This window comes from Nicotiana sylvestris, chromosome 4 (genome assembly GCF_000393655.2).
Source record: "Nicotiana sylvestris chromosome 4, ASM39365v2, whole genome shotgun sequence".
NCBI classification, from domain to species: Eukaryota; Viridiplantae; Streptophyta; class Magnoliopsida; order Solanales; family Solanaceae; genus Nicotiana; species Nicotiana sylvestris.
In genome coordinates this window covers 66,893,889-66,908,938 of record NC_091060.1, presented here as the reverse complement: position 1 = coordinate 66,908,938, position 15,050 = coordinate 66,893,889, and the positions used below count along the sequence as shown (strand labels likewise).

The window sequence follows — 15,050 nt, the reverse complement described above, 5'->3', positions numbered from 1 at the left end:
TAGCTGGGGCTGTATGTCCAACTGTAGAATGATAGAGAAGGGTTACATGGGTAGGAATAAAATTCAGAACTGATTTGATTAAAGTAGTACGCTCTGCTAAAGTAAGAAATCTTGTCTTCCATCCCTATAGTCGGTAAGTCATACGGTCAAGGATGGATTGGTAATCCTACACGCATGTTGAGGATAGTAGCTAATTGTTGATGTATGTGTGGTACATTTTTGGAAAAGATGATTTTGGATTTTTTAAAATTTATATGTTGACCCGATTGGGCACTTAAGTGTTGGAAAAGGCCGATTATAGTAGTGTCTGCTTTAGCAAAAAGGACAAGGTCATCTGCATAAAATAAGTGCGACAATTTTGGTCTAGCATGACTTATTTTAATGGGATCCTGATTGTGGTTTAATATTTCAGCTTTGATAAGTTGAGAAAGGGTTTCCATAAAAATAATAAATAAGTAGGGTGAAAGCGGATATCCCTGTCGGATCCCACGGGATGGTTGAAAGAAAGGGCTGGGGTGCCCATTGATAAGGACGGAGATGGAAAAGGTAGTAATACATGACAAAATAAGAGTAATGAGTTTAGTGGTAATGTTAAGACGTTGAAGGGAGAACCGAATGAAAGACCATTCGAGCCTGTCAAAAACCTTTTCAAGATCTATTTTCAGCATCATATTCCCTACGCGCCCAGAAGTTCTGCGGAAGGAGTGTAATGCTTCTTGGAAAATGATGGCATTATCGATAGCGCGACGACCTGGTATAAAGCTACATTGAGTTGGGTTAATGAGATGTGGAAGATCTTGACGTAGTCGATTAACAATGATTTTAGTAATTGTTTTATAGACGGTGTTGCAAAGGATGGGTCGATATTGAGAGATAGATTCTGGATGTTTTACTTTGGGTATGAGAGTAAGGAAGGTTTTATTTAGCTGGGGATCAATGCGGCCTGTGGTGAAGGCCTCCTTGCAGAGTGTTGTAACAGCCGACCTGGTAGCATGCCAAAACTTTTGAAAAAATATAGGATCTAGGCTATCGGGACCCGGGGTCTTTAGTGGCTTAAAAGAGTGGATTGCCTGAAAGACTTCAGACGTTGTTAAAGGTCTAGTAAGAAGTGTTTGATCGTGATCTGACAAAAAATTGGTTGTAGGAGTGGCGCAAGTATTTCGGGAAAGAGGGAGGTCAGTGGTGTATAATGTTGAGAAATGGTTATGTATAGTGGTGCGAATCCGTCGGGGTCAAACATCCAATTTCCAACATAATCATTGAGTCCAAGCATATGATTACGTGACTCTTATGAATTGTAGACAAATGGAAGACGCGAGTGTTGGTGTTACCCTCATTTAACCATTGGACACGAGATTTAAGCTTCCATAAATCCTCCTCATATTTGAGGAATTGATTAACATCCGTAATTAGTTTGTTTTCCAAGTTATAGTGGAAACTATTTTTTCTAGTGCGTTCCATATGTTGGAGACCCTGGAGGTGTGCCAGATTCACCCTTTTTTTTTTTAGGAAAAGATGTTACCAAATGTGTTGTGGTTCCAGTATTGTACTTGTGTGGTAAATGATTCCAGGGCATTCATATAAGGGGATATTGTTTATGCCAGTTGGTATCTACCACCGAAGGGAAGGTGGGGTGTTGTAACCACATGGTTTCAAATCGAAAAAATGAAGCTGATTTAGGAATAGTTTTAACTAGATTTAGGAGTAAATGATAGTGGTCGGAGTAAGTGCGAGTGAGATGTAGCACACTGGAATCTTCAAACAGCTGCAACCATGCTGGGTTTGCAAAGAAGCGATCAAATCGTTCTAAGATTAAAGTATTGTGCGGTTTTCGATTATTTGACTAAGTAAAATGACTACCTGCAAAACCTAGGTCTATCATATTAATATTATGAAGGCATTTATTAAATGTGGCAGATCTATTAGTATTAATAGGGCTGCCTCCAAATTTTTCGTTTGAAGTCGTAACTTCATTAAAATCGCCGCAAAGAAGCCAAGGAGAGTTATGATTTGTTGAGAAAATTTGTAAGTTGTCCCATAATATTTTTCGAGAGTGGTAGGATGTGCTGGCATATATAAAAGAAATGAGCCAAGGGGGAGAGGATTGACTAACCTGCACGGAGGCGTGAATTTCCTGGGCAGTCGCAGTGATAGGGTCTACCAGCAATTCATTGGCACGCCAAAGGAGGACCATTCCACCTGAATATCCTTCAGCAGCAAGTTGAATCATATCTGTGAAGTTGAAAGCATATCATATCTGTGAAGTTGAAAGCATCTAATAAAGAGGCGTGGTCTTCCATCTTAGTCTCAGTAAGGCACAACATGGACGGATTATTCCAGTTAAGTAGGAAGCAGAGGTTTCTTCGAATTCCAGACAATTGGCTCCTCGGCAAATCCATAGCATGATCGTCATTTGATTATTGGTTGGTGGTAACGAGCTCCCTGCCGGAGCTAGGGACATTGCAAGATTCATGTTGGGAGAGTGCGGATCCTCCTGTTGCTGTTGAGGTGGATTCTCCAGTAAATGGTCGGCCCTGAACGTAAGTATCATGACTGTGACATATTTCTGGGCCACACAGAAGGGGTCGAGGCGGATATTCAAGAAGGCTTGGAGTAAGTTCTGAGGGAGATGGATGAGGAACTTTCTTTCGATATTTCCTTGCATGGACAAGCTCAGGTAGTTGTTCAAAGTTAGGGTCTCCATGAATGTCTCAGGGGTGTTTGGTGGATCCTCCAGGAAGATATACTGCTAACTCTCAAGATTGATAAATATTGATACCTCTCGGATAGAGTACTAGAAATGAAAGATCTATGAGATAATAAACTATTGGTTTATAGCTATCCCTGGCAGTAAATAAAAGAAAAAGAGATTTTCTTGCATAATCCAGATAAATCAACTTTTATATATGAATCTGGGAGAATTTGTATGGAAAGTATGGAGTCCCTTTCCACCTTTTCATCTGCAAATAATTTCTGATGCGAAAACACAGAACCACAACTGATTATTTAATAGGTAAAAGACTGGATATCCCAAATGAATTGGCTTCGCTAAATATCAAGTGAGGAAAAAAAAACAATAAAAATTGCTGCATGATCCAACTGAATGTGAAGAATCTGTTGATTCATTCAGCTAAAGCTTTGACGTTCTTTGTCTTTTACTTCATTCAATACAATTTTTACATGAACCATGCGAGACTGTTTTGAGTTAGTAGAAATAAAAATGCCACAAAAAGAAGGAAAAAAATTGGCGATCAAGAGACCTTACATTTTTTAAATCTACTTTGTTGCAGCTTCTGGTTTTAGGAGTCACTCGCTTCAGCTGATGGTCAAATATCAATTCTCCAAAATCTTTTGTTTTTTTCCCATGGTGGATGTTCAATTATGATTTCTTTTTCTTTTTTTTTTAAAGGGTAATAAATGTATAATAAACAGCACAAAGCGCTGGATTTCTTTACAAATGAGCAAAAAACCATAAGTATAGCCCTCTTCTTATCTTAAAGGGACTATGAGATCTATTACAGTTCCTGCCTCATTTGCATGTTACATTCTATCCCAAAAGTGAAATAACATGATAATCTAACTTAATCCTCGAGTGGATTTACTTCTCTTTAAAACATCTTGAGTTCCTTTCTCTTCATATCACCTACCAGATACAAGCTGGAATTGTAAACCACCAGCTATTCCTTGCTTTGTCCAATCGTTGCCTATACCAACACCAGAACCATTTGATTCCGGCAAAGTTGAGAAATATCTGCCATAACTGTTTGATTATGATTTATGTACAATGTATCTATACCAAGGGAAGTCTAATGTATTTCTCCTTCCCAGCTGAAGGTCAATATCAGTTGTAAATTCTCTGCTTGTTTATGGTGGGGATGCTCAATATGATTTCTACACAATGTACCTTCCCCCCACAGGAAAGCTATAGTTATCCTTTCCCAGATTTTGATGAGAAACCTTGATGTACAGAGAATACAGACAGCAATTCCAGAATCTCTAATTATGTGACTGACGACAGTATCAACCTTTGCAGCTATACAAGGCAGGCATTTCATGACCTTTGGTAATTAACAGTTCCTTGTCCATGCCAAAAATCTGCTAATGAAATGCTTTAAACAGGAGCAATTACTTGTGCAGAGTAGGGATCCCTATAATATCAAGCCTCACTTGCATTCTTGAATTCTTCCTTGAGTATGTTGTGGATTTTCATCCTCAAACGAGATGCTTCTTCAGGTTTGAACCACCTTCGTCCAAACTGACGATAGGAATATTTCAATTTAAGGACTGCAGCAAGTATTCAAGAACTAAAGTTGGAGAAAGCTATCAGTAAACAAAACTTATTACCATCACGAAATCCTTCTTTTTAAGCCTTCCATGAACTTCTTCCATGAAACGCTCCATAAAGAAAAGAACAAAGAGACCGCAATCATACTCATTTCTTTGTTGTGGGACCTGTTACCAGGAAAGTGCAAGGAAAGAAGTTGTCGTGAACTTGCAGGCATAGTCACGAAATATGTACACAAATTTGCTTCTACAGATTTCACAAAATTCTCAAGTTAAATCCAGAATTGAGCAAATGTTTTAGATCCCCTCCCCCTGGTTAACTAAGATTTTTTAGGATATCCTTTTTAGGTGCCAAGGAAAAACACAAAAAAGAAAAGGAGGAAGAAACTAAGCCAGATAGTAAAAAATTTGGAATTTTAAGATAACCCAAACCCATAAAAAAGAAGATCATCAAAAAACACAGCCGCTAGTCTTTTCCACTGCACCAGAGAAACCATTTCTTTTCACACAAAATCTGCAAAATGTTATATACACCAACAGCTGAAAAGAATTATCCACCAACTAGAGAAACTAAAACATGGTAATTCTACCATACTGTAGGGCATGAAAAGCTAAGATATCTGTATATATCATTGCTGAAACTCTGATGTAACACAGAACATGTGTCAGTTTTATTAGCCATATAGATTCCTTAAAAAGAATGTCCAACCATCCAACCGTGTCCCAGGTCATGAGAAACGAATTCCAATAACAAAAGCTCATATCCTGTATGATGCCAACCCCAACTCCCTATATCACAAGATATTGAATGGACAAGATAGCTTCTAGTATGAAAAGAATTCCAAAGACTGCTTCAAGAAAGAGATGTAAGAGCATAAGATTCAAATGAAAGAATACCGGAATGACGTTTTCATCTATTCTTCGTGGAAGATTTTCCCATATTTTATCTGAAAAAGGAAGAGTTGACACTTCTCCTTGTCTTAAGAATTTCCATTCTTGTTCCAAAAATCTGCGGGACAAAATCCACATCTCCTTTGAGTTAAAATGAAACTCCAGGTGTAAGAAGCTTTCAGTTCAAAATGCTATCTTACTGCAAGTTTGAGCAGCAAAATGGTAATAATAGAGTAAATCTCTAATACTGTAATATTCAGATTATGAAGCTATAACACAATAAAATGACCAAAGAGCCTCAATCGAAACATCCAAACAATATATAGATATCCAAGGTATGAAACCCTGAAAGAACCAGAGTTTTATCGCTGCCAATTTCTCACACCAACAAGAAGTGAATAGCACGAACATAGCCATTCGAGTATTACCGTGTGGTATAGATATCTTTTCCACATAAGCCCCAACTATCACTAACTTCCCGTGCAAGTTGATCATGCTGATAAAGTACCCATTTCTGACCAGCACAAGTACGATACAGTAAACAAAGTAAACTAAAAGGTCCAGATAACAGCCTGTCAAGGCTGAAGAATATAGGTGAAAGAAAAGGAAACAAAGATTTAAGCTACAAGCCGACAAAGAGGGAATAGATTGCTAATGAAATTATGCCCCTTTAGTTCTCAGGCAGTTACAGTTCCCGCTGTAATTAATTATCTATTACTATATCGAAGCATATCATAAACAAGACGAATATAAAACAAGACGCTTCGAATAGGCCAAGTTATAGCTTAAATAATGCCAACGTTCAGAAATTATTTGTCAAAATGGTACTGGCATATGCTATGTTGCGAGAAATCTTCAAAATTACTACCGCACCCATGTCGACACGACATGGGTGTGGGTGTGGGTGTGGTGTGGGATTCATACCGGATTTGGTCAACTTATCTTGGGTACCTTGACTATATTATATGACCGAGAAGTATAGATTATCGGATATTTGGTTTGATTTTTGGGTTTATGTATATATATACATATATTATTATTATTATTATTATTATTATTATTATAAAAGCATGAATACAATGCCGGTTTAAATAACCTTATAATATTAAGCATAATAACTCATAATAAAAAGGGCATAACCGGAATTCTAGATATTAGCCGTATAATCCTATCAGTTTTAGGACATAATACTACCTTTAGGAATCCTATTAGTACAATTACTTTCCGGCTGTCTAATTCATATAAAATTGAACAAGTAAATATATTTAGTCATGTAATCCTATTACTTTTAGGATATACTTCTTAAAAATTTCTATTACTAATTTAAAACGTATTATAATGTCCTATTACCAATTTAATTTGAGAATCTATTATATTGTCCAAATTCATTTAGAAAAAATGAGAGCCTATATTATTATAAAGGCATAAATATAATATTATTATACCAAAATAGCCCTAAAATATTAAACGAAAGAACTTATAGGGAAAGGGCATAACTGCAATAACTTATATTTTGCACCTACAATACTTTCTTTGCTCGTTTTTAATATTTAAGATTTTAAAATTAATAAAATTTGTCTATTAAATTCTTATTAAAAATATGTAGGAAGGTTTGATCAAATCAATTTCATCAGAATCCTCCGTATTGGCAATACATTATCACTCCATGGATTGCATAAAGAGTTAAATTAAGAAAAAAAAACCTCCACGATAATATATTTTATATTATATTTGAATTATTTTCCTACTCAATATAATATTTGTTATCAATTTTTCGTGTAATATTAAAAATACTCAATTATTAAACAACAACTAAGAAAATATTTAAGAATATAAATGTGTGAAAAAGAGAGAGAAAAATAGTAGATAAGAGTCAATATCACTAATGGTTCTACGGATATAAAGATCTAAAAGTGAAATGTCATATCTTTTACTTTTTGAAATAAAATTTATGGTGTATAGATTATAATTAAGATTAAATATTCAAAACAAGAGATGGACTAATATTAAGATCTGATCAATATAGAATAAATTATTTTTTATGTTAAAATCAAATAATTAAATCATTTAATTAATTATTTAGCAAGAGAATCCAATTTAATTATTTTTTTAAAATTCATTATATGAGTAAAATTCTTATTCAAGTTAAAAAAATCTTAGGGTACATAAATTTATTCCATAAAAAGAGCGTTAGAACACAAAGTAAAAAGGTTAATATATTATTAAGATGTTATACAAGTGTCTGAGAAAGCACAATCAAAGTTAAATGCTAAACAAGAACAAGCTTTCAAGACTATATTATAAAGAGTGGACTCTGCTATAATGGGATTATTCTTTGTAGATGCCTCTGGCGGAATCGAAATAATATTTTTATGTCACACATTATTTGCAAATATCATATCAAGAGGCATGACATTGTTAGCAATAATAGCAAGTGGTGAACCAACAACGATTTTATTGTGAGGCCATCCACTTTAGATTTGATATACCTCTTCAAATAACTTAAATAACCATCACAAATATATCAAAGCAGAGCAGTGGTGCTAAAGTTATAAGGAAAGCAAAATTGATAATATGGGATAAAGCACTTATGGCTAAGTGTCAAACGACGTCTCGAGATATATCAGATAGTAATGAACTATTTGGTGAAAAATTAATGGTTTGGGAGGTAATTTATGTCAAGTATTACCAGTAGTTCCAAAATTGATAAAAGCAAAGATTGTAAAAGCTAGCTTGCCAAAGTTATACTTCTAGCCTCAAATGAAAAAGATTCAACTGACAAGAAATATAAAGTAAGAATAGATCCAATATTCAATGTCTTCTTGCTTCGTGTCGGAAACGAATAAGAGCATCCAATAAAAGATGATTTCGTTCTTCCTGAACACTTGGTTATCAAGCTCAATGGTAATAGTAGTGCTTTTAATAAGAGAAATATTTCTATCACTAGATTAAAATGCAATTTGTGCAAATCGCATGATAGAATTTAAAAGATATTTTAACTGGCAGAAATAAATATGTTGATCAACTAAATAAAAGGTTGATTGCAAAATTTTAATAGATAAGTTAGTGTCACCGTATATATAATAAACTAAGTTGATCTTGCATTGTATATAGATTGATTTTGAAGAAAAATATGCTCGTCATGCTACTGAAAAACTTAAATACGCTAAATAGCTTATGTAATGGCACACATATGGTATATAAAAGTTTTGACAATACCGCCACACACGAAAAAAGTATGATACAGGTCAATGTGCTTCTAAGTACATTCTTATCCTGAATTCAGCTTTCGTCTTCTGATACTAAGGAATATCCTTTTAAATTTGTGTGAAAATAATTTTTAATATGTTTATGTTTTGCAAATATAATAAATAAAGCACAAGGACAAAAATCCTAAATATTGGACTATATTTACCGCAATATGTTTTCTTGCACGAACAACTATATGTTGCACTTTCAAGAGGGATATCAAGATCAACAACAAAAGTTCTGGTTAAGGCAGAGCAACCAAAGGATTAGGAGAAAACATACACAAAAAAATATTGTCCACAAAGAAGTGTTCTTTAAGATATTATCACATTAAATACTTTTAAACTACAATACATAATTATCTAACTAACATGACAAAATTGATCATTTGTGTAAGTTTTGATGATGTCCTTTATTTTAAATTAATGTATTATGCTAATGTAACAATATTTTTCGGCATTTAGATGATTGTTGTATTATTATACATAAAATTTCTCTTATTAATTAAATTTCATTGTTCCTTCATATATTTAAATCATCATGTGTCATTATTAACGTGCAACACACGTTGATAGATACTAGTAGTGTGTGTGTGTGTGTGTATATATATATATATAAAGTATGATAATGCTTTTCTATTACGCAAGATATCTTATGAATAAAATATAAGTGTTTATCAAGAATTTTTTTTATTAGTTTTAGTTTAACAACTTAACTAATTGAAATATATATATTTTATATGTCGTAATATACATTTATTGGTCGTATCCCGCACCTGTATCCACACTTGGATCCATATCCCCAAATCCTAAATTTATGTGATGAAGAATCCGACCTCTAGATCGGCAGCTGTATAGGATACCGCACCCGAGTCCGAGCAACATAGGGCATATGCAATATAATCATGACTAAGAAATAGTTAAGGAAAATCAAAAACAAGATATAGTTGCAGTCATTACTATAATAGACTACAATTTACAAGAAGTAAATCATGTAGCATGGATGTCACATTATTTTAGAGCCACGAACACAGTTCAGCTTACTTTCTTATGGTACCAAAAAGGGACTTGCTGCAGTGGAGTCCTAATGAATCCAAGTGAAGTAAACTTGGCCCCAGTTTGTCTTCTTTATCTGGTATGCAAATTATAACCAAGCTCCAATGAAGACTACAAAAGAGAAGAACCAACAAAAGGACATCAATAGCAGCTCAATGAAAATAGTCTAAGAGAACAGAAAGCTATCTAAAATGCACCAAAACAGACAAAAATATAAATTGGAGCAAAGTCAATGAATCCCTCTGCCTACTATGAATACAAAGATCTTTAATTTCTTTATTTATTTATCTTTGAGAAATAACTAAGAACTCTAAGTTAGTTGACAAAAGATAGAAAAGGTAAATAAATCTCAGGAATTTACCACTTTTATGGAGATATCTATCCATCATCAATAAATTATATTACCTTATCAAAAAAGTAGTTCCTAGCTACCTTACAATAATACAGTAGTTGCTTGTTGAACCAAGAGAAATTCTAACACTCTTTAAACTAGAGTGCTCAGGTTATATGCTCTAAACTTGCCACAATGGTCTCTTGTCTGAACATAACCAAAATGCAACGGCAAAATGAATGACATCATCGAAAACTCAGAAAGTAAACAACCCTACGGCAGCAGAACTAGAGAGCGTGTGAACAACCCTACGGCAGCAGAACTTCTTGGATAGGGTAGCACGAGTGTTCCAATCCTACTGGTGGTGCTGTATATGCCCAGTCCCCTTGGAAAGTAAAGAGACCTCGAAACAGTGGTGTAGTTGCCGAAAAATTGCTCGGCAATGGGATTTTTTCTTCTACAATGACTATTTTCTCACTAAGTGCTCAGATACCATATGAGAGAGGAGAAATTGAGAGAGAACTCACTGTATGTTATTCCCTCAGCTAAATGGGGTCAAATAGTATAGTACATGTTGGCAAAGGCAATCAATTTAATTACATGATTACAGGGAGAATGAATCACTCTAATTAATTCTAAATGATAAGCACAATAATTACAAGATCCTAACACAAATAAACCAAGTAAAAAAAGCTCCAACAGTCGCGTAGTTAAGTTGAAGTTTTGTAAACCAATCTCATGGTAAAGGAAACCACAGAACTTACTCTTCATGTATGGGAAGAAATATATAGGCTTTCTCAAATATATTCACCCCTTTCCACCACCTTCTTAGTTTGAAAAATGAAGCTTCCTTTTCATTCTGCAGTAGAGAATTAGGAACTAGGTTCAGATTTACTGATATTCAAATGATGTGACACATTGAAAGAACTAGGATAGGAAATGAAAGTAGTATCTATTAGTTCCTTAGCATTCAGTATATATACAACTAGAAAGTCAAGAATAAATGCCATAGTTGTCCAGCATCATACATTTCGCTGCAACTGTACATTTTGTCTTCAGAGTGTTCGGACGGATGTGTTGAAGACATAATTAATTAAATAAAAGTTTGCTCTCTCTAACAACTTAAGCTTTTAATGAGATTGTCGCACACATCAACATGATATCACAGCAGGCAAAGATCCTAGGATCAAGTCTCACCGCCACCCATTATCAACATAAATTTCCACGTGCTTGGCCATGAAAAATAAAGGTGTGCTCTCTAATAGCTTCAGTTTTTAGATGAGACGGTCGCACATTTCAATACTGATAATATCAAGACAAGAAATATTAAGAGAAACATAACATTTACCCAACAATCAATCAATGTCTAAGCACCTTTTACTGGGTCATTTACCTTAAATATCTAATCTTTTCATAAAAAATAAATAAAGACAAGGCCAATGCTCGCTTCAATCAGGTGTATTAAAAATAATCCAAATATCAACTCCATATTTGTCCCAGATTAAAGAAGCTGCAAACAAGCGTCAGTACTTCATTTAGGATAACTCCACCAAGTTCAATATTAAACTATAGCAGAAAAGACTTTCATTTGTCTTGACGTACCCATGTCAAACATGTAAACCATGGCTACTTCGTGCAGATTTTTCAAAAATACACTAAAAATGAGAAAAGAAACTAAACTTGTCCATACTAGATACTTGCACACACCAGGATTCAATCTAAACTTGGAGGCCAAGTTGATGTAACATAGTTATTAATATGGAAATTAGAACAAAATTACAAGTCTTGCAGCACAATTTATTAGCTAAACTGTGATGACCCGATAGGTCACTTTGAGTTTTAGCCTTAATTTCCATGATCCGAGACCTCCCGTAGCTTCATTTGATGTTTCTAAGTTTTCGAAAAGCTTTATGTGAAATTTGAAGAAAATGAATTTTTTTACTAAAGATGAGGCTAGAGTTGACTACGGTCAACATTTTGTGTAAACAACCCCGGATCGGTATTTTTACTCATGCTACACTTCTGCACTTCTTGTGTAGATACCAGTGTTGGTCCCAGTGGCGCGTAGCGAGGCTGCTTAGATTTAGCTGCTTTTGGAGACTTGAGGTATAGCTACACGCAGTGTGATTAAACGCGTGCGCTTCTCGCTTAAAGCGCTGAAGCGACACGACTACCATGCGTTTTTCTGCCCTAAAGCGTGACTCACATGAATAAGCGCACGCTTTACCCTAAAAAGCAAGAAGCGAGGCGATGAAAAAAGCGCAGAAAAGCTCGCTTAAGCAAGGTCCAGACATCTACTAGGGTTTTTAATAAAAACTTCGCAAATATTCTGCTGCAAGCGACGACTTCGACGGGTAAGTTTCTTCTTCTCTTCCTCTTCTGATTTTCTTTAGTTCACTGTTCGACTCCTTTTTCTCTTTTCTTTCTATTTTTTTCAGTTTTTATTGCTCTGTTCTTCTGCCCTAATTTATGCTCTATTTTTTTCGGTGTGCTCTGTTTTTTTGTTATTTTCTGTTCTTTCACTGTTATGGTTCGACTCTTTAACTGTTCTTTTTTTTTTGGTTGTTGATTGTAGTAAATTCAATCTTATTATTCAATGGCATCAAGCCAAAAAAGAGATCCAGCTTGGGCGTATGGAGTTGCAGTTGGCAGTAGTAACACAAAAGTGCAATGTATCTTTTGTCAAAAAATTTATAACGCTGGAATACATCATCACTAGAGACATCTAATTAGTGGTTTTAGAGATGTCAAAGAATGTCCAAGTGTTCTGAATTCTGTTAAGCAAGAAATTGGAGAGTATGTTGAGAAAAAAAATGAGTTAAAAATCCAATGAGCCATGGAGCATCTATGATTAATCTTCTTGATGAAGATAGTCAAATGGATGAGGATGACCTTGAAGTCAATGATATATCAATGAGGCCATCTCCCTCAAAATCTCAAAGAAAGAATTCAACAAATGGAAGTGGATCATCCACCGCCGATAGCAATGTGAAAGGTCCTATTAATCTTTTTTTCTCGCAAAAACCAAATGAAAAGAGAAAGGGTGAAGCTATTGACTCAGATTCTTGTAGAAAGAGTTCAAGAGAGCGCGTTGTAGATGCTTTTGCCAGGTGGATGTATGATGTGGGGCTCCCTTTTAAATGTGTAAATTACACCGATAGTTTTGGTGAATTCATTAAGGTCGTAGGCCAATATGACCCAAGAATGAAGCCCCCTACCTATCACAAAGTAAGAGTTCCTTGTCTAAAAAAGGAGGTGGAGAAGACAAACAAGATTATCGAGGAGCATAAGGTGCAATGGAAAACTTATGGTTGTTCCATTATGATGGATGAATGGAAAGTAAAAAATGAAAAAATGGTCATTAATGTTTTGGTGAATTCTCCGAGAGGTAGTGTGTTTCTTGAATCTTATGATGCTAGTGACTCTTCAACCGATTCCAATAAAATGTTCAACTTGTTTGAGAAGACAATATTGAAAGTTGGACCGGAAAATGTGGTTCAAGTTGTTATTGATAACGCAAGTGAGAATAAAAAAGTGAGTGACATGTTGAAAGGAGCTTTCTCAAATATTTTATGGACTCCTTGTGCTGATATCAACTTGATGTTTGGTGACATTTTCAAGTTAGCCCCATATTGTACAGGTGAACAAGTCGTTCTTATTTTGTATTTTAACCTTCATGTTAATTGCTTATACTTATTAACTATGAAATTTGATTTCCTATAGTTTTTGCAAAGTCATGTTGTTGAACATGATGAGGAGATACACATACCAAAGAAATTTGGTGAAACCGGCTAAGACAACATTCGCAACAGCTATCATGACTTTGCATAGTTTTTACCTGCAAAAGAAAAATTTGCGAACCTTGTTCATGTCAAGCGAATGGAGTAAGAGTATCTATGCAAAGGAAGCTCTTGGGAAAGAAGTTACGAGATTTATTGTTGGTCCATATTTTTGGAATGACACTGTTCAAGCACTTAAAGTTGGTAATCCTTTGGTTATTGTACTTCATTTGGTGGATGGGGAGAGAAAACCACCAATGGGATACATTTATGAAGCCATGGATAGGGCTAAAGAAGTTATTGAGAAGGCATTTGATCATGATAGGAGGAAATATGAGAGAGTTTTTGAAATCATTGATAAAAGGTGGAAGGATCAGCTTAATCAACCTTTACATGCAACAGGGCATATTTTGAACCCCGGATTCTTTTATACAAATAACGAGAAGAAGACTTTAGATGTAGACGTGTGGAAGGGGTATCATGCATGTGTTGCGAAGTTGGTGCCAGATGAAGCGATGCAAGACAAAATAGGGGAAGAGCTTGGTGTGTACATGCAAGCTGATGGAATACTTGGATTAGCATCGGCCATTAGAGGCAGAACCAAATTGGCACCAGGTGAGCAAGTTTTTTCAATTGTTTTACTCTTTAGAGCTTTAACTTTTAAGTTATTAACATCTCAAATAATACTTCTATAGTTGAATGGTGGATGCAATTTGGTTATGAAGTTCCAAACTTGCAACAATTTGCTATTAGAGTTCAAAGCTTAACTTGTAGCTCATCCGGATGAGAGAGAAATTGGAGTGTTTATGAACATGTGAGAAGCTATATTACATTATTACTAAATTAAAGTGTATCTCAATTGTCCTAAGTACTCCTCTTAATTACTTTCTACAACTTATATGCAGATTCATACTAAGAAGAGGAATAGGCTTGAGCTAAAGAAACTCAATGATCTCGTGTTCGTAAAAAATAATAGAACATTGGCTCGTCGTTACAAAGCTCGCAATATCATTTATCCAATTTTATTGGATAACATTGATGAAGCAAATGAATGGTTAACCGGAGCCCCCGAAAATCATGAAGAAGAAAAGTATTTGAAGGAGAAGGCCTCACTTTTGGTCATGTTGCTATGGCAAGTGGAGTTGAGAAGAATGTTTATGGTTTTAGGGGAAGTACTTTAAGGAGCAAAGAAAGAGTATCTACAAGTACAAGTACATGTACAAGTAGAACCCTAATTGATGAAGCCTCCGATGAAGAAGAAGAAAATGATGACCAATATAATAACTCGAACATGATGACACTTCAAGAGTTTGGAGATATTGTTGAAGAATAGGATGTTGCTCCTTTTGTGATTTGTTTTGCATTTGCTTAATATGTTATGACTCTGGAGGATTATTCACTATCTAGTTTTAGTATCTATTATTTACTTCTTGATTTAAGAATTGAAACATTTGCTTAATA

General features: G+C 34.9%; 3 protein-coding genes across 12 annotated transcripts in view; 2 read left to right on the top strand and 1 right to left on the bottom strand.

Annotated features, from left to right (window-relative positions):
* Positions 1-3,337: 3,337 nt before the first annotated feature.
* The window catches only part of LOC104238188 (ubiquitin-like-specific protease 1D), a 34,467-nt gene continuing 22,754 nt past the window's right edge, over positions 3,338-15,050 (bottom strand). For 9 of the 10 annotated variants that reach the window (XM_070171954.1, XM_070171956.1, XM_070171957.1 and 6 more), the window contains 6 exons: positions 13,580-13,648; positions 10,575-10,669; positions 9,468-9,590; positions 5,182-5,293; positions 4,345-4,452; positions 3,338-4,255 (listed from right to left, as the gene is read on the bottom strand). In XM_070171954.1, the coding sequence (XP_070028055.1) occupies positions 4,157-4,255; positions 4,345-4,452; positions 5,182-5,293; positions 9,468-9,590; positions 10,575-10,669; positions 13,580-13,648 (606 nt within the window). In that variant the 3' untranslated portion in view covers positions 3,338-4,156. The remainder of the gene's footprint in view (positions 4,256-4,344; positions 4,453-5,181; positions 5,294-9,467; positions 9,591-10,574; positions 10,670-13,579; positions 13,649-15,050) is intronic. The other variant, XM_070171955.1, reaches the window with a different exon arrangement.
* Positions 12,654-13,576, top strand: LOC138889146 (uncharacterized). The gene is made up of 2 exons (XM_070171964.1): positions 12,654-13,450; positions 13,534-13,576. Exons 1-2 carry the CDS (start codon positions 12,658-12,660, stop codon positions 13,554-13,556), a joined length of 816 nt encoding a protein of 271 aa, XP_070028065.1. The 5' UTR covers positions 12,654-12,657; the 3' UTR covers positions 13,557-13,576.
* On the top strand, positions 13,679-14,512 carry LOC104238178 (uncharacterized). The gene is made up of 3 exons (XM_070171651.1): positions 13,679-14,204; positions 14,285-14,403; positions 14,495-14,512. The coding sequence occupies exons 1-2, from the start codon at positions 13,679-13,681 to the stop codon at positions 14,374-14,376; spliced, it is 618 nt and encodes a 205-aa protein (XP_070027752.1). The 3' UTR covers positions 14,377-14,403; positions 14,495-14,512.